At 44.0% G+C, this 18,544-nt stretch overlaps 2 protein-coding genes across 5 annotated transcripts in view; one reads left to right on the plus strand and one right to left on the minus strand.

The window, feature by feature from the left end:
* DHX32 (DEAH-box helicase 32 (putative)) overlaps positions 1 to 5,140 on the minus strand; it is a 51,417-nt gene extending 46,277 nt beyond the window's left edge. Inside the window, exon 1 of one of the 2 annotated variants that reach the window (XM_032423082.1) lies at positions 5,119 to 5,140. The gene's annotated coding sequence lies outside the window, so the exon portion shown is untranslated. Of the gene's footprint in view, positions 1 to 4,475; positions 4,565 to 5,118 lie in introns of those variants that run through there. The other variant, XM_032423081.1, reaches the window with a different exon arrangement.
* Positions 4,857 to 18,544, plus strand: part of FANK1 (fibronectin type III and ankyrin repeat domains 1) — a 101,294-nt gene continuing 87,606 nt past the window's right edge. For all 3 annotated transcript variants that reach the window (XR_004301678.1, XR_004301679.1, XM_032423083.1), the window contains exon 1: positions 4,857 to 4,961. Coding sequence is in view for 1 of the 3 variants with exons in the window: in XM_032423083.1 (XP_032278974.1) it covers positions 4,949 to 4,961 (13 nt within the window). In the remaining 2 variants the exon portion in view is untranslated. The remainder of the gene's footprint in view (positions 4,962 to 18,544) is intronic.

Consider the following 18,544-nt stretch of genomic DNA (forward strand, 5'->3'; position numbering starts at 1 on the left):
TGGGTTCTTCCACCACACGCACCTCATGTCAAATAGCTGTGCACCCCACGGTCCTAGCCTTGACTCTCTCTCATTCCACATAATCTCCCTGGAGAAAACCATTCATATTTTAACTTCAATTTCTGAAAGACTCAGGCTTCTTTCTTTAGTTCCTGACCCACATGTCTGACTCCTACTTAAGGGAAATCTCAATTTAGACGACAGGCATTTCAAATGAACTGAACTCATCATGGATGCATTTCTCACACTCCCTAAAAAGAAAAAGACTTCTTTCCTTCTCTTGTGTTCTGGATTTCGATAACAGAACAATTCCCCCATCACCTGGGCGGTCATCCTTGGCTTTTCCCTCTTCTTCACCCCCTACAACACCAAGACCTGCCACTTGGACCCTCTCAGAGGCCCCTACCCCCTGTTCCCCGCCCTCCCAACCACCACACTTATTTTATCATTTCTTCATGGAATTACTACAAAATCTCCAGCTTGGTTTTTCTGCTTCAAGTTTTGGCTCTCCACCAATCCGTCATTCACAGGCTGCCAGCGACCCCTTTCAAATGGAGAACCGATCACGTCACTGACCCAAATCCTTCTCATTACCTTCAAGATACAAATCTCACTCCTTTGGTTCTTTCTGATTTAATGCGTATCTGCCTCCCAGCTTCACTTCCTTCTATGCTCTTCTATTAAGTTCCCTCTGCTCCAGCCACAATGGACTCCTTCTTAGAGTTGTTCTCTCGTGCCTCTGTGCCTTTGCCCGGGAAGCCCTCACACACAATCCATCTGGTCATTTCCTATTCCCTTATGAAGAGCAACCCCCAAGAAGTACCTGACACATTATGGATGCTCAATATATGTTTGCTGTATGCCTGCAATAACAACCACCTACATTTACTTTACAATATGCAAGATATTTTCACTCCTATCTATAATCACATTTCATTGATTTTGATTTTCACAACTCAACTGTTAGACAATCATTGCAGATCTTGTTATTCCCAGTTACCAATGAGGAATAGCTCCTGACTTTCCAAAGTGGCACAGCTAGAACTTAATGTGATCATCCCTGACTAAAAGCCTGTCCTCTATCATTATCCTATTTAAATTATCGGGGATACACTGAAAACCCACTATGAGCTAAAAGGAGTACTGGACTTAGTTCCTAAAATATTTAATCTAATCAGAGGCACAGACCCATGCACATAAAGTGGGAGAAAACTCTACAAGAAAGTAGAGTACAGGGCTAGGTGCCAAACTGGGTAGTGGCCCCAGTAGGAGAGAGAGGTGCATTTTGTGGGCATTAACCTAATCCTGGAAGACTTTCCAGATGCAGGGGCAGCAGCACGGTCCTGCAGCCCAATTATACTAAGAATGAGTAAAACGCTGAAAGAGCATTCCTGGAGTCCAACAATTTTGAGCGCAGACCATCACAGATCTGGAGGACAAAGAGGAAATGAGGCAAAAATGGAAATTCGTTTTCTACCTTGACTCAACTCCTTGTAAGTTTCAGAAAGTAGCGGAGAAAAAGAGAAAAAAGTACCCTCACTCTCGCAAAACAAAAAGCAAACAAAAATCCAGGAAACAAAAACAAAAACTTGGGCGCCTGGGTGGCTCAGTTGGTTAAGCGACTGCCTTCGGCTCAGGTCATGATCCTGGAGTCCCTGGATCGAGTCCCACATCGGGCTCCCTGCTCGGCAGGGAGTCTGCTTCTCCCTCTGACCCTCCCCCCTCTCATGTGCTTGCTCTCTCTCATTCTCTCTCTCTCAAATAAATAAATAAAAAATCTTTAAAAAAAAAACAAAAAAAAAACAAAAACTTCCTCTGACTTCCATAAACACCCTATCAGTAGGACAGTAAGGCTAGGAAACAACACAGTCATTTGCTTGTCTTTCCTTTTTTTTTAAAAAATCATCCTACTTGCATTAAATAACGTTAACTTTCTACCACAATTATTTTTATTCTGAATTCTGATGTGGCTAAGAGATTTAAGTAAGAAAAAGAAAGGCTATGTCTGTCCCTCCATTGCTACCTTATTCCCTGGTGATAGTGCTTTGGTTTGCTACTTTAGTTAAGCACCAGCAAAGTAAATAATGTAATTATTCTATCTAATTTGATGAGCTTGGAGATTTTTTTAAAAATCAGGACTTTATTGTTTTTTACCTGACCATCAGTGACATCCTGAACATGCCAATGAAAAGAAGAAAAAAAAAAACCACACACACACTGTAGGAAATCCCCAAAAGGAGCAACCAATACGTTTGCCATTCATCTCAACCCCTATCCCATTAGCAACTTTCTGACCTCAGGATAGCTCCTCCAGTAAGAAAGCATATCCCTTTGGGGCGCCTGGGTGGCTCAGTTGGTTAAGCGACTGCCTTCATTCAGCTCAGGTCATGATCCTGGAGTCCTGGGATCAAGTCCCACATTGGGCTCCCGGCTCAGCGGGGAGCCTGCTTCTCCCTCTGACCCTCTCCGCTCTCATGCTGTTTCTCTCTCTCTCTCAAATAAAAATAAATAAAATCTTAAAAAAAAAAAAAAAGAAAGCATATCCCTTTATCTAAAGCACTTTCTCTAACGCTCTTCTCACTCAACAGACACGTGCAAGTACCCTGTACCAGCTGCTGGAGGGAGAAAGAGAAACTGAATGTTGTCCTTAAACATTTTAGTGCCTTTCCCTTCCCCACTTCCACCCCTCAACCAGTCATTTCTTCCATAAACTCACTATCCCCGAGAATCAAATGTTGCTTTTCACAGTTGCCAGTTACCTATTACCTGAAATATTTCAATGCAAGACTTCCTCAATGTCAAGTTCACGGCTACTGATAAAATCATTCTTCTACACTGCTAAGTTTAAAGTACCAACATATACCTCCACTTTTCCAACTTTAAAATATGCATGCAACAACCAAATTCTTGAGTCCTTGTTATTTCAGTGTGGTGATCGACAATATTGTTTTGTTGTTCTTTTTAAATACAAATGCTGAATCCTTTACTGTTTGAGAAAATAAAACCCTACCTCTTTTATGTGTTAATAAAGACCAGGTTTTTATCACTAACCTGTCACTTTATAGTACTACTAATGCACCCTATGTTTCTCGGATGAAAAGACAAATTCATGATTTTGCTGATACGAAAACTAGAGTTTGAAAACACTGTTCTATAGAAGTGCTGTTGATCTTAGATGCTGTTTGTCTAAAAATGCATCCCCTGTCTCTAAGTTTCAGGAACAGGTAATTAAGGTGCCATGAAGTGTTTACTTCCCAACCTGAATTTATTACTTCAATATTTTAGCTTATGAATTACGGGTTCAGGATATATCACACTGCTTGTCAATATCCACACATAAACCTTCTTGCTTTGACAATTAATCTGAAAAAGGCTCTAGACAGGCTGAGAGGGGAAGCCCAGTTTAGTGGAACATAATAAATGTCCGTTTCCAACACAGAATATATGCTTCTCAAGTTCAATTAACCTCTGAACGATTCTCTTTCTAAGAGGAAAGTAATTTTCCTCAGTGTCCTTGTCATCTATGAGTGGAAATCTCTCTAGTGGCAAAGAATGAGTAATCGCTTACATGACCCAAAAAGGGCTCTTCTCTTCATTTCCCTCAAGTGCTGTCTAGAGCAGCGGGAGGAACAGACAGAGGGGCCATAATCTCCAGACATGAGCACTAAATCAATCATGCAGTGTCCACCCGCCTGCTCTTTCCTTCTCGCTCCTCCATTTTTCTTTCCTCCTTAAGGCTCGTTTTTGTTCATCTAGGACTCTCCCGGTGGTTTGCCTTTTTACAACCTACCAGGCACAATCTCTTGTGATCCCCAAAGCTTCCTTAAGGCACAACCGGCACCTGTATTTCAAAAGCCAGTTATTATGATACTATTGTGTGGGATAATGTTACATTCGTTTAACAGCCCCACAAAGTTTTGGTACAAAATATGTGTGCTGACTCCACAGCTCCACCGAAAACGGGGAGGATGGAAATAAACAAAACAAACACACGAAACAACCCCCAGTCCAACCGGAAAGATCCAACCCAGGCCCACTGCCTGAAACGTGATACTCGGGATGACAGTGCAATGTGGGGCAACGGAATTCTGCTGGCTTCCAGGATTCAGCAGACACACTTGGCCCACTGCCGCCGCCGACAGAAGAGGCTCGCATTTGTTTAATGCTTCCCATAAATGCGGCAGGAGTGACCACCCTGCCCGGGCCTGGCCGACGCCCCGGCTGCCGAGGGATCGTCCTGCCGGGAGGGCTGGGGCGCAAAGGGTCGCTCCTGCCGCTGACACGCGGACCCGGGAGGTAGTGGCGGGCAGGCGGCCTCCGCCCCGGCCGTTTCGGGAGTCGGGGCGGGGTCGTCCGGGGCCAACGGGCGGACAGCGGGGCCCCCCGAGGCGGCGGGGGCGCGCCGAGCCCGGGCGGCCGCAACAGGTGCGCCGCGGCCGCCCACCCGCCCCTCCCGCCGCCCGGCCGGCCTTTACCTGCAGTGGCGGCTCCCGAGCCCGGGGAAGGAGGCCCGGCCCCGGCCGCCCTTCCCCGCCGGGCAGGCCGAGCTCGCCGGACGCACGGACTGACGGACCGCCGGACGCCTCGGGATGGCGACGGGGGGGGCCCGCAGGCCCCCGCCCCGAAGGCCCGGGCACAGGCCCCGCCGGGGGGCTCGAGGGCTGCCGGGGAGGGCGCGACCGCCCAACCGGGCCTCAGGGGCAGAGTCTTCAGCGGACGACCGGGCCGCCACCCTCGCTCGGTGCCCCCGGCGACGCGCGGGCCCTCACGCTCGCCCGCGTTTCTTCGCGGCTTTTGGTCCCTCCCTCTCGCCGTCTTTCTGGCCCCTCCTCCCCGCCCTCCGGGTTGTCAAGGCAACCCGAGCGACGCCTGCCGCGGACGAGAGGCGTTAGGCGCGGCGGCGGCGGCGCCGCGGGCTCGGCCCTTGGGGGCCCGGGAGCAGCTGAGCATGGAGCCCCAGAGTAAGGCGGCCGGGTCGGTCGGGCGGGCGGGCCGGGGCCTCCGGGGAACGAGGGTGGGCGCCCCCCGCGCGGTCGCAGGCTTTAAACGCTTACGACACGGAAACACGGTTCTCCCCCTCGCTCTTTTCTCTCCTGGAGGGAGGAGAGGGGCCCAAACCTGCCGTGTGTGTCCGGTTGGGTCACGAGCGCCAAGGGAGTCCGCTGGGCGCCGGAGGGACGCGAGAGCTCGGGAGTGTGGACGGGAGGAGGCAGCGCCCCCGCTGTGTTCTTTCCTGAAATTACCCCAAGCAAATCCGTGTGTTATTACTATCACTCTCATTGTTGTCATTTAGTTTGGTTCATTCATTGTAAAGAGCCGTCCTGCTTCTAAAACGTCAGCAATTGAACAAGCTACGAGGCTGGGTCTTGCGTTCGGTTGAGCTGCATTTATGAGAGCGAACCCGTCCACCCCCCACTCCATAGTCTGTGACTTAAAGGGGAGAAAAAAATTGAGCTTTGTTCAAGCGTATTTGATTCATTGCTAAAGGTTGTACGAGCTAGGACACTCCAAAAAAAAAAAAAAAAAAAAATCATTTTCCTGTTTCCCACATTGTTTGGCAAAACGTGGGCAGTCTGGAGTTAAAGATCAAATACGAGCTCTAACTTAACTGGGTTCCCTGGCTCCCAAACCTCTCTAGGGCTGTAGTACCCTGTCCTTCTTTTCCAAGCTAATGTCTCGTTGCTCCTTTTGTTCTTAAAGTGAGAACAGTGTTTTCTATGGAGACTTGGAAGACTTAAACTTTTATAGAAGTTTGCAGTTTGATTCTCAAAACCAAGTCGGCTTTTCTTGGACAATTTGAGAAACGGAAGTACTCAGATCAAATCCATTCTCTGGGGAAAATGCTGGCATTTTAAAAGGTCGTTAGTTTGGGGCAAGAAGGCTTTAAAGGTTTTTTTACTTTCTTTTAACTCATTTGCTGATGAAAAACATAAGTTGAGAGTTACAGTTGCTTGAATTGAACTTATACACTATCCTGCCATTTGCATGTATAACTCTCCGGATTTTACATCTTATCTAACTCGTTGAAAGAAACTGAGCATACGACAATACTAAAAACTTTTGTCTGGTGTCAAAGTGATGCCAGGCTGTGCATGTTCTCTGTTAATGGAGGAATGAAGTGACATGTATCTTTTAGAAACAGCAATTTTATTCCTTAAGATTTGTTATTGTTTAAATGTGTTAAGTATAAATTTCAACTAATTCAGTGCTCACTGTCTTTATCCACTCACTCATTCATAGTATATATTGTGTTCCAGACACTGCTCTAGAGATGGTGGCACAATGAATAGGATAGTGTTAGTTTAGGCCATCCCAGGAAAACCCTGCAGACACTTGCCCAAGTACAACCCACACCTCCCTCAGGTCTGAGACAGAGAGAGGAGACACATGGAAGGCTTCTGGAGGAAGTAACAGGAGGCCTGCAGAATGACCCAGCAAAGATAAGGGAAAGGGGTTCCAGGCAGAGGAAACCCCTGGTACATAGGCCCTGAGACCTGAAGAGCAGTGGGTTTGAGACCCAGAGTAGGAAGATTAGTAAAGTTGGAGCTAAGAAGACTTGGGGGTAGAGAGGTCTGGAAAAGTCAACAACAGCCAGATCATGAAGGCTTTATAAAACTATGTAGGAAATGTATTATGGGGCATCAGGGTGGCTCAGTCAGTTAAGCATCCAACTCTTGATTTTTGGCTCAGTTCATCATCTCAGGGTTGTGAGATCGAGCCCCACAGTGGGCTCCACACTGGGCATGGAGTCTGCTTAAGATTCTCTCTCCCTCTGCTCCTCCCCTCCCCGCTCCCTCTCTTAAAAAAAAAATGTATTATGTGTATGAATTATATGTTTATATCCCATCGCATTGGGTTTTGAGGTGGAAAATTTCTGTTAATTAATCCATACCTAGGGGACAACTATATGTTTATTCCTCTGCACATATTCTTAAATGCTTTTATCAATATAATTTCAGGTAATCCAAACAATCACCAGTTATCTTAGGAAATTCCTTTTTTTTTTTTAAGATTTTATTTTTAAGTAATCTCTACGTCCAATGTGGGGCTCGAACTCACAACCCCAAGATCAAGAGTCTCATGGTCTACTGACTAAGCCAGCCAGGTGCCCCAGGAAATTCTTTCACAGTCTAATAAGCACCAGTTTTGGTAACTATTTACTAAATCATTCACTGTGATTTTTAAGGTCCCTTTTAACTTCAAAATTCATATCCAACCTTCAAAATTCAGATTTTACCTGAAACTCACGTTATTTCATTCTCTCAAAAATATTGGAGAGCACTATAGATACGGTATTAAGAAGTATTATAATTACGTATAACTACTGTTATCATTATTATATTAATGATATATTGTGATGCCAATATTACCTAACACATTTTAAGCCTGGTGTTGACACGGTACCTTTTGTTAGTGATGGGTTTCAAAGAACATTTTACAACTTTAGCTGCACATAGCATCAGTGCATTGATTGAAAGGAAGGATCCTTCTTAATTGCTTTAAGGATTAGACATATACCCAAGGAAAACACCAAAGAACCGCTAGAATCAGTCTTATCCATTCTGTTTCCACACACTTAGGTTTCTGTTACTTTTAGGAATGACCTTTACTGATGGAGTCATTAAAATCCAATAAACATAAACTCTTCAGACCTCACAGCGGGATCATACTCTGGTTATAGGCAGAGGACAGGGGCTACCACTATTTTACAGAATAATAATAAATCAATGAGCCAAGAAATGACTCCTCAGGGAAAGGGCAAATTAAGTAAGTTCACAACCTTGGGCTGTTCAGAGTGGTTTTGGCTCTCGGCTTACACATGTACATCTTTAATTATTTTCTTCATAAACGAACTAGACTATTGGAAAGTTAACCCATGTATGAAATAACATGGAAAATGTACATCAAATTCTTTTTTTTTTTTTTTTTGGTTTTGGTTTTGTTTTTAGAAAATATTTAAGTTCAACAGTACTGTCTCTTCCCTAATTTCTTAGTGAATGACAATGCCAAGGGGTAGCTTTGGGGGTCTTTACCCTCTCTCTCATGATCTTTCCTAGCCCACCAAATCACCCTAAGCAAACATACAATCTGGGTATAAAAACTGTGTATGTTTATCAAATGCAACATCAAGCTAAACCTCCAGCTCCCACTTAGAACCCTATTGCTGCCTACTCTCTCTATAAAAAATCTAGGTCTAGGTTAGGCCAGGCCGCAGTTGACTGCTACACACCTGCCCTTAGAAAGAAATGCCAAGGGGCGCCTGGGTGGCTCAGTTGGTTAAGCGACTGCCTTCGGCTCAGGTCATGATCCTGGAGTCCCGGGATCGAGTCCCGCATCGGGCTCCCTGCTCAGCGGGGAGCCTGCTCCTCCCTCTCCCGCTCCCCTCTCTTGTGCTCTCTCTCTCTCAAATAAATAAATAAAATCTTTAAAAAAAAAAAAAAAAGAAAGAAATGCCAAGGGGCGCCTGGGTGGCTCGGATGGTTAAGCGTCTGCCTTCGGCTCAGGTCATGATACCAGGGTCCTGGGATCGAGCCCCGCATCGGACTCCCTGCTTGGCGGGGAGCCTGCTTCTCCCTCATCCTCTCCTGTTCCCCCAGCTTGTGCTCTCTTGCTCTGTCAAATAAATAAAAAAGAAATGGCAAATGGGGATCTAAGTTATTCCAATGACTAAAAGAGTGAGGCATTCACTTAAAGGGCTGAAGCCTTTCTCCAAACCGGTTTTTCTACTAGTTTTCCCATCTTTGATAGGATTACATCATCTCCCCAGTTACTCCAGCTGGAAATCAAAGAGTCATCCTTCCCTCCTCTCTTCACTCCCCCTCCCTTGCACCACCCCACCCACCCACATGCCTGTTTACTCCACCTTCAAAAGACACCCCGAATGTGCACCTTCCTCGTCCTACTGTCATCACTGGGACTCCAAGCCACCTTCTTGCTTAAGCCCTGATTGGAGGCTCTACTGACTTCTGCAGTCCCTCTCCCCTGCCTCGTCTGTGCTCCACCTGGAAGCCAGAGTGACCTCTTCAGAATAACGTATTACATCATGTTACTCCTCTGCCAAAAGCCCTCCAGAGTTCTTATAATGATCTAGTTGTCTCTTCAAACTTAACAGGTATGTGATCTTAGATAATTATGCTTCAAGTGTATGGGTCTTTTTTTTTAAGATTTTATTTATTTATTTGAGAGAGTGAGAGCACAAGCGGGGAGGAGGATCAGAGGGAGAGGGAGAGGCAGACTCCCCACTGAGCACAGAGCCTGACTTGGGGCTCTATCCCAGGACCCCGAGATCATGAGCTGAGCTGAAGGCAAACGCTTAACCGACTGAGCCGCCCAGGTGCCCCAAGTGTATGGGTCTTTTAGTCCCTTAAACGTATCAAGCTCCTTTAAGGACGGTGAATCTTTGCACCAGCTTTTTCCCCTCCTGTTCTGACAGATCTGACTCAATATCCTCTGGTCTTAGCTTAAACGTCCCCTGCTCATTGACTCCTTCCCTTAGACCCTAAAGTAGGTAGTGCCCCGCTTCAGACCTTTGCATTTTTCTCTTCTTAGCAATGATCACAATTCGAACTATTTTTGTTAATTAAAAAAATCTGTTTTCGCCACCAGATTGGAGCGTTGTGGAAAAGGGCCTGTATGCCCTTCTGGCCCTAGTGCCTGATGTGGAGTAAGCCCTGAACAAGCATTTACTGATGGATGGCACTGCTGTTAACGGCTGAATGCCTCATCTAATGTTATTTCCTTAAGAATGTGGTGTCGTTAAAACTGAAAGCCATTTTACTCTATAACAGGAAGGGCTGTGCACGGGTGAAATCTCAAGTGCCTCTTGTGGAGGGTGCTTCAGGTCAAGTTCATTTAACTCAGGTGCTTACACCTGTTAGCTGGATTACAAACATGGCATTGCTTTTTACTAGCCTAAATGAGATGTTTTAAGAATCTCATTTTATGGGGCGCCTGGGTGGCTCAGTCGTTAAGCGTCTGCCTTCGGCTCAGGTCATGATCCCAGGGTCCTGGGATCGAGCCCCGCATCGGGCTCCCTGCTCAGCGGGAAGTCTGCTTCTCCCTCTCCCACTCCCCCTGCTTGTGTTCCCTCTCTCGCTGGGTCTCTCTCTGTCAAATAAATAAATAAAATCTTTAAAAAAAAAAAAAAAAGAATCTCATTTTATCCAAAAAAATTAAGGAGGGGTGCCTGGGTGGCTCAGTTGGTTAAGCGTCTTCCTTCAGGTCAGGTCATGATCCCAGGGTCCTGGGATTGAGTCCCTCATCGGGCTCCCTGCTCAGCAGGGAGCCTGCTTCTCCCTCTACTCCTTCCCCCCGCTTGTGATCTCTCTCTCGGATAAATAAATAAAATCTTTTAAAAAAATAAGGAAGGAGGCAAGTAATCTTATTTTTGAGACCAAAGGCTCACCAGATCATAGCTCCGACAAAATCTTTGCACTACCATGGGATACTCACACGTAGGTTACCCAAGAGACTGGTAAGAATTTAAGAGTAATTATGTAAGCCCAGGAATGTTTTAAAAAATCTGTTTAACAGTTTTTTCTCAAGGAGTCTTAGCCCCTAAAGAATATGAATTCTATCACTTTGGTTATAATTGAAATATCATTAAGAAGTAAATGCTTATATAAATCAAGTTCAAAACTTAGGAAAAAAAACAATTTCAAAGCAACATCTTTTAAATTGATAGTTTCAAATCCCCATCAGAATACTAAAATTCACTGTAATCCTGACCTCCGGATGCGCCGCCAGCCCCAGAAAGGGGCAAAACCCCTGGGCAGTTGCAGCTGCGTCTCAGCAGAAGCTCACATTCACCTCAGCATTATTCCTAGACCAAGTGTATTCCTGGTAACCTGGACTTTACCTCTTGATGGGAAAAGGAAGCACTGTTATGACATGCCTCCTCTGGAGGACCTGCCTGATCACCTCCGGGAGCTGAGCCAGCCAACCTGATGGAAGGGGGCGTTTGTGCACACCAGTGGCATCCAAGAATGGCCTGAATGACTCAGTAAGTACAGAAGGTGGTGTGAACTCGTTAACAAGTAAACAACTCACAATGCAAGAAATGTTCTTGCATTTTCTGTGCTCACAGGGCTGGCTGGCAAGCCAGGGGCAAAGATGCTTATCCTTGGGATCCTCCAGCCTGCATTCTGGGGGCATTTCTCTCTTGCGAGGCAGAAGGAAGGGAGGAGGCATTCCTTTCTCTTAGACCCCAGGTGCCAGTTCCTTTAGCTGTGCCCTTCCTCCTCCCAGGTTGTCAGGGACACTTCTCTGGCCTTGTCTTCTTGGGAGTGTCTTCTCATCCTCAGACTCTCCTGCCTCCGTGTCTCAGTCCGGAATGCACTCCTGCCTATCTACCTGTCTATCCTTGAAAACAAGTTTTGGACATCACTGTCTCTTAGTAACTTTGCCTGTCTATTTACCATCCCCCAACCCAAATCAGAGTTACTTTCTTCCTCCTAGGTACTGTCTGCATTTTATTAATACGTTTATTATTCTAACACGTTGTAATCAATATATATTTATCTGTTCAGCTCTCCCATTAAAAGTTAACTTGAAATCGATAAAGAATTTAAACATAAGATCTGAAATTTTAAAACCCCTGGAAGAAAAACATAGGGTAAAACTCCTTGACATTTGTCTTGGCCATGATTTCTTAGATATGACACTAAAAACACAAGTAACAAAAGCAAAATCAACAAGTGGGACTACATCAAACTAAAAAGCTTCTGTACAGTGAAAGAAACAAAATAAAAAGGCAACCTACACAGAGAAAATATTCACAAACCATCTATCTGATAAGGGGTTAATATCCAAAATATATAAGGAACCCACACTACTCAATGGCAATCATCATCATCATCATCATCCTCATCGTCTAATTAAAAATAGGCAGAGGACCTGAACAGACATTTTCCCAAAGAAGTCACAGTTATACCTTGCTTTTCGAAAGTTTACATTACCCACTTGGCTTTTATGACAGACCTATATTAGTACCTGTTTTTTCTAATCAAAAATAGAGTTTGGGCGCCTGGGTGGCTCAGTCTGTTAAGCCTCCAGCTCTTGGTTTCAGCTCATCATGATCTCGGGTCTTGAAATCAAGCCTTGTGTTGGGCTCTGTGTTCAGCAGGGAGTCTGCTTGTCCCTCGGCTCCTCCCCCTGCGTCCTCTCTCTCTCTCTCAAATAAATAAAATAAAACTTTAAAAAAAAAGATAGCGTTCATCAGTGATTTTGCAGTGAGCCCTTACAGCAGCAGCATACACCCCAAGCAGGGAGAGCGGCGCCGCCAAGAGCCTTAACCGGGAACCACGCTCAGCATCTCTACCGCCAGAGCTGTGAGCAGTCTGTGAGCATCTGTGCCTCATCTTGATTTATTCTGTGCATCTGTTAGCAAGATGTGTCCTTAGGTACCAGAAAAGTCTAAGAGAGGTTGTTTTTTGGATCTGAGAATGCTAAAAAAAAGTTTTCCATGTTAGTTCATAGCAATTGCTGCTTCTCTACACAATTTCAGCGTGTGAAAGTTTTCATAGGAACATTCTACTTCGAGATAGCTGGGAAAACCTGTGTACGAGTGGCCAAAATGTACACAAAAAGATGCTCAATATCACTGATCATCAGGGAAATGCAGATCAAAACCACAATGACCTAACACATCAGACCTGTTAGAATGGCTATTATAAAAAAGATAAGCGATAACAAGCGTTGGCAAGGATGTGGAGGAAAGGGAATCCTGGTGCACCATCAGTGGGAATGTAAATTAGTACAGCTCCTATCGAAAACAGTATGGAGGTTTCTCTAAAAGTTAAAAAATAAAACTACCATATGATCCACCAATCTCACTTCGGGGCATATATCTAAAGGAAATGAAATCAGGATTTTTTTTTTTTAAAGATTTTATTTATTTATTTGACACAGAGAGAGAGAGAGAGAGATCACAAGTAGGCAGACAGGCAGGCAGGCAGAGGGAGAGGGAGAAGCAGGCTCCCTGCTAAGCATGGAGCCCAATGCGGGGCTCGATCCCAGGACGCTCGGATCATGACCTGAGCCGAAGGCAGACGCTTGCAGACGCTTAACCGACTGAGCCACCCAGGCGCCCGAAATCAGGATCTTGAAGAGATATCTGCACTCCCTCATTGCAGCATTATTCACAACAGCCAAGATACATATATAATGTATATATAATATGCCTATATATATAATATACCTATATAATATATATAACATATATGGAATATTATTCAGCCATGAGAAAGAAGGAGATCTTACCCTTTGTGGCAACATGGATGTACGCTTGAGGACGTTATACTAAGTGAAATAAGCCAAAGAGAGAAAAACAAACACTGTATGATTATGATCTCCCTCTAAACAAGTAGAGCTTTCTAGAAACAGTAAGTGGAATGGTGGCTGCCAGGGGCTGGGAGTAGAGGGAACGGGGAAACGTAAGAGAATACAAACTTTGAGTTAGAAGATGAATAAGTTCTGGGGATCTAATGTACATGGTGACTACAGTTAACAATACTATATCGTATATTTGAAAGTTGCTAAGAGAATAGATCTTACATGTTCTCTCCATACATGTAAAAAAAGTTAATTATGTGAACTGATAGAGGTGTTAAGCAGCCTATTGTAATCATTTTGCAATACATAAGTGTATCAAATCATCAGGTTGTACACGTTAAATCTACACAATGTTATTTGTCAATTATATCTCAATAAAGCTGGGGGTGGGGGTGGGAAGCCATGAGCTCATCATTGTTTTCTTTCCTGAAGCTCTCTAGAGCACTTGGAAAAAACCAATTAACCGTATTGTACTACTTACTCTTACTTGCCTTGTATAGGATTTGATGATAGGTATCAAGTTTATATTTTAAGTTTTTGCCACTGTAAGCAATGGACTAGCAGTGTCCCCTTTACCACTGGGGGTCAGTAATGTCTTTAATCAGATTGGAGAAACAATTCAGTACCAATTCAGAGAAGTCATCCTACAGGTTCTGTTCTTTGGATCTGATTCTGTATTAATATTTGTATCAATTAGGGTTTAACTAGAAAAAGCAAAACCACTGTGAGTGATACAGTATGTGTTCTCTTAAAATGTTCATTTGTGGTAATTTGTTATGCAGCAATAGAAAACAAATATGTTGCTTCATATGGTTTCTGTGGGTCAAGATTTCAGGAATACTTTAGCTGAGTGCTTTTGTTTTGGATTGTAGTCAACATGTTGGCCACGGCTTCAGTCACTTAAAGGCTTGACTGAGGCTGGAGGATCTGATTTCAAGATGGCGCACTCAAAATGTTGACAAGTTAGTACTGGATGTTAGTAGGACGGTTCAGTAACTTAGCACATTAATTTCTCTATAGGGTTGCTTGAGTGTCCTTATAATTTGGTGGTTGGTTTTACCCAGAGTGAATGATCTCAGAGAAAGGAAGGTAGAAGCTTCAGCATCTTTTATAATCTGGCCTTGGATGTCATACACTGTCATTTGCCTTAACACAAGCCAGCGCTATTCACGACAAGGGAGCCTGAGAGAGGGCTATGTAAGGGCGTGAATAGCAGGAGGTGAGAATTGTTGCAGGCTAGACACTACAGCACTTGTCCATGGTATCATTCAAAGAACCAGTTTTCGGATTTTTGTATTTTCTCCATTATGCATTTGTTTTCTATTTCATTGATTTCTGCTTTTATCTTCATTGTTTCCATCTTTTAAGTTTTCTGTTCTTTTTAAAAAAAAAGTCTTTGAGGGGGTGCCTGGGTGACTGTCGGTTAAGCATGTACTTTCTGCTTGGGTCATGATCCCAGGGTCCTGGGATAGAGCCCCCCATGTCGGGCTCCCTGCTCAGCAGGGAGTCGGCTTGTCCCTCTCCCTCTGCCCCTCCCCCCTGCTCTTGTGTGCTCTCTCTCAAATAAATAAAATCTTTTTTAAAAAAGTCTTTTAGATAATAACATAGTTGTTAGTTGATAATAACATAGCCTCCTTTTTCAAATATGTGCATTTAAGACTATGAATTTCCTTCTAAGCCCAGATTTAAATGCATTCCACAAGTTTTTTTTGTAAAGTTATATTAAAATACGACATATGTCCAAGAACGTACACAGTATTAAATATACAGGTTGGTGAATTATCTCAAAGTAAACACACCCATAACTAGCACCCAGATCAAGAGACAGATGACTATTAGTTATTTCAAAGCCTGAGTCTCATAATATTGCCGGTTACTTTAAAGTTCATGTCTGATCATTCCAACACCTGAATCACTTATAGATTTGTCTCTCTTTTCTGCTTTTTGGTCATTTGGTCACATATCCTCGCATTCCTGGTAATTTTTTATTGAATGCTTGACATTCTTTGTGAAAATCATAGAGGTTTTGGTACATATCCATAAAGGATTTTATTTACTTTTGGTTGGCAGTTAGGTACAAACAAATCACCTTAATGTAGCTGAGGGTGGTCTATTTTCAGTTTGCTTTTATTCTTAGGATGTAGTTATTTCAGGGATCTTAGCTGAAAACTTGGGGCCTTTACTAGTGCCCCTCCCTTTTCTCTCTCTTTTTTTTTTTGAGAGAGTGCAACTGTTGGGGGTGGGGGGCAGGGTGGGGAGGGGCAGAGGGAGAGAGAGTCTCAAGTGGACTCCATGCTGAGCGTGGAGCCCAACGTAAGGCTCAGTCCCACGACTCAGATCATGACCTGAGCCGAAATCAAGAGTCCGATGCTTAACTGACTGAGCCACCCAGGGGCCCTGTCCCTCCCTTTCAGTAGGACTTATATTGCATTTTGACCCCCAGCACCATGACACTGCTCATTCATTGTAGAAGGTTGGAGGGGAGGCATGTCCACAACAGCTCATGTGCAGGGAAAGCTGAAAAGATTTGGGGAAATGTCAGACCTTTGCCAAACAAGGTGATCGTGTAAAACTACAACAGTTCCATACTGTGTCCAGAGGTTCTTCTACTTGTCTCTCTGGTTTGTTAGAGGGAAGGCTGTTCCTCATTGATTCACCTTCTTCAAAGTTGTCACAAGAAGGGACTGACTTTTCATTGAGTTAGCTGTAAGATCAATTCAGAGAAGCAGGGACCTACCTTTTATGAACCAACCACTTTATCTTGCTTAAGGTAACAGAGCCGAGTACTGCTGAAAATCAAAGTATTATTGCAGCCAGGTCTTGTTGATCAATATAAAGTCACTTCCTATTCTTTTATTTGGAGCATTCCAACATATTGTACTCAGTAGCTACACCTGGATTTATTCGTGGGACTCCTTTCTTCCCATTTCTCAGAGAAAAATAATCATGACAGTGTTCTGTAGGAAATCCCATGTACCTGAACCTGCTCTCTTGTCCTCCAGGGTGAGATGATCACAAACCGATCTTTAAGAAATCTTTTTTTTGCAAGATCACTTTTTAGAGAGAGAGCACGCACAAGCTGGGGAAGTGGCAGAGGGAGAGGGAGAAGCAGGCTCCCTTTTAAAGATCACTTTTAATTTTTATTTATTTATTTATTGAGAGCACACACAGGTGCAGGAGTAGGGGGGTAGGGGTGGGGGAGGGGCAAAGGGAAGGGGAGAGAGAGGATCTTAAGCAGACTTCATGCTGAGCACAGAGCCTGACGATCTCAGGACCCTGAAGTCATGACCTGGGCCAAAATCAAGAGTCAGATGCTTAACCAACTGAGCCACCCAGGCGCCTCTTTAAGAGATCTTTTATAGAGATTAATATGAACGATTTAGCCAGCATAATGAGCTCTAAGAGACATGAAGTAGCTACAGAACTCTCGCTTGGTAGTCTGCAAAGGGAGAATAACTGTGGTTTAGTGTATTATAGAATTCTGAGAAAGGGGCTGGTAGAGGAATCCAAACCGTGGCCTCACAGCCTGCAGCCTGGGAAACGTCCCTTACGTCCCAGCGTCCTCTGAGCGGCGCTCTGCGGCCTGCATCACAAGCCCCCTCTGCCTCTTTCACCGCTGAAGACCAAATATGACAAAGTTCAGGACAAAACTTCCCAGTTTACTTCAGGAATGAAGTTAAGAATGGCTGAGTTCAGTAACCGCATGACTCAAATAACGTTGCACTTTGAACATTTGGATCCTTTCTCCTTCACAGAAGATTGTCCATCACCTGTTCCAGTGGGATAAGAAATGAAAAGATCTACATCCTGCCTTCTGCGGCTCAGCTCCTTGGAATGACAAGGTTTTTTTGGGTTAGTTTGTCCCCTCTGTGAACTGTGAGGTGGGCTTTCCCAATCTTTAAAAGAATAACGGTTCTGTTCAAGATTGGACTTAGTCCCCTTACTATAGTTACATAAATACTCAACTTCTCTTAAGTTTATGCTCTCTGTTGTATATATGTATACGTATATACGTAGAACAGAAGTATATGCAGAAACATAGATATATGTACTTTTTATTTTGAAAATTTTCAGAGCTGTAGAATAGTTCAAAGTCATACAATGAATACCTCCATACCCTTCACATAGATGTGATTGTTCACAATTTGCCACACTTGGTTTCTGCCTTTCTCTCCCCTGCCCACACTCACACACACTCACAAATGTACATAAGCACATTTTTTGCTGAGCCATTTGAAAGTGACAGACCATGACACCATGGTCCTAAATACTTCAGCATCTTTCTCCTCTAAGAACCAGGACATTTTCTTCTGTAACCACAATACTACTAATACACCCCAACATTTAACATTGATATAGTAATATTATCTAATACGTAGTCCCTAGTCGTATTTTCCCAATTGTCTTAATGATGTCCTTTATGGTTTTTTCTTTCGTTTTAAATGCTTGGGACCCTCTTCAGGATTAAACATGGCATTGAGTTGTCATAGTCCTTCAGCCTCCTTTAATGTAGAATGGTCTCTGTATTTTTTTTTTCTTTCATGACACTGATATTTTTGAAGTGGCCAGGCCAGTTGTCTTATAGAAGGTTCCATGCTGGATTTGTCTGATTGTTGCCTCCTGAGGTTTTGAGTCAAATATTTTTACAAGGAGTGTAATACTACACAGATGCTGCTCTGTCTCTTTCGTTACATCTTATCAGGAGGCACGTGATGTCCGTTCTGTATTTTGATACAATGTCACTGCTGCCATTGAAAAAGAAGAGACGAATGTTCTGGAATGAACTGTAATTAAGAGTTGGGCAATCTGTTCAGAAGAAGACTAGTTTCCCAAGGCTGTCAGGACTGGTGCTGCAGGAGCTGCTCAGTTTGTATTGCTCAAGCCACAGCGTCATGCTTCCTTTTACTGGTAGTGGGTGGCAGGGGTATGAACATGCCCTCTTCTCGATGACATCTCCTCCTAGCAGAAGAGAGAAGCTAACATGTATGAAAGAATCTTCCAGTGTGATAAGACTGCTTAAGACTAGAACACAGATGTGAGCATGGCAAGAATAGTGAATCAGGGGCTTGGTAATTGAGGCGAACCCTACTCTCCATATTTTGTTTTCACTGCTTCCCAGGATATACTTATGATTCTACTTAGGCCTGTTTCCATCTTGTCTTCCACATTCACTATAGTCATTCACGTTTTTATTGCCTCCCTCATGTTTACT

This window comes from Phoca vitulina, unplaced genomic scaffold (assembly GCF_004348235.1).
Source record: "Phoca vitulina isolate PV1807 unplaced genomic scaffold, GSC_HSeal_1.0 scaffold28, whole genome shotgun sequence".
Taxonomy (NCBI): domain Eukaryota; kingdom Metazoa; phylum Chordata; class Mammalia; order Carnivora; family Phocidae; genus Phoca; species Phoca vitulina.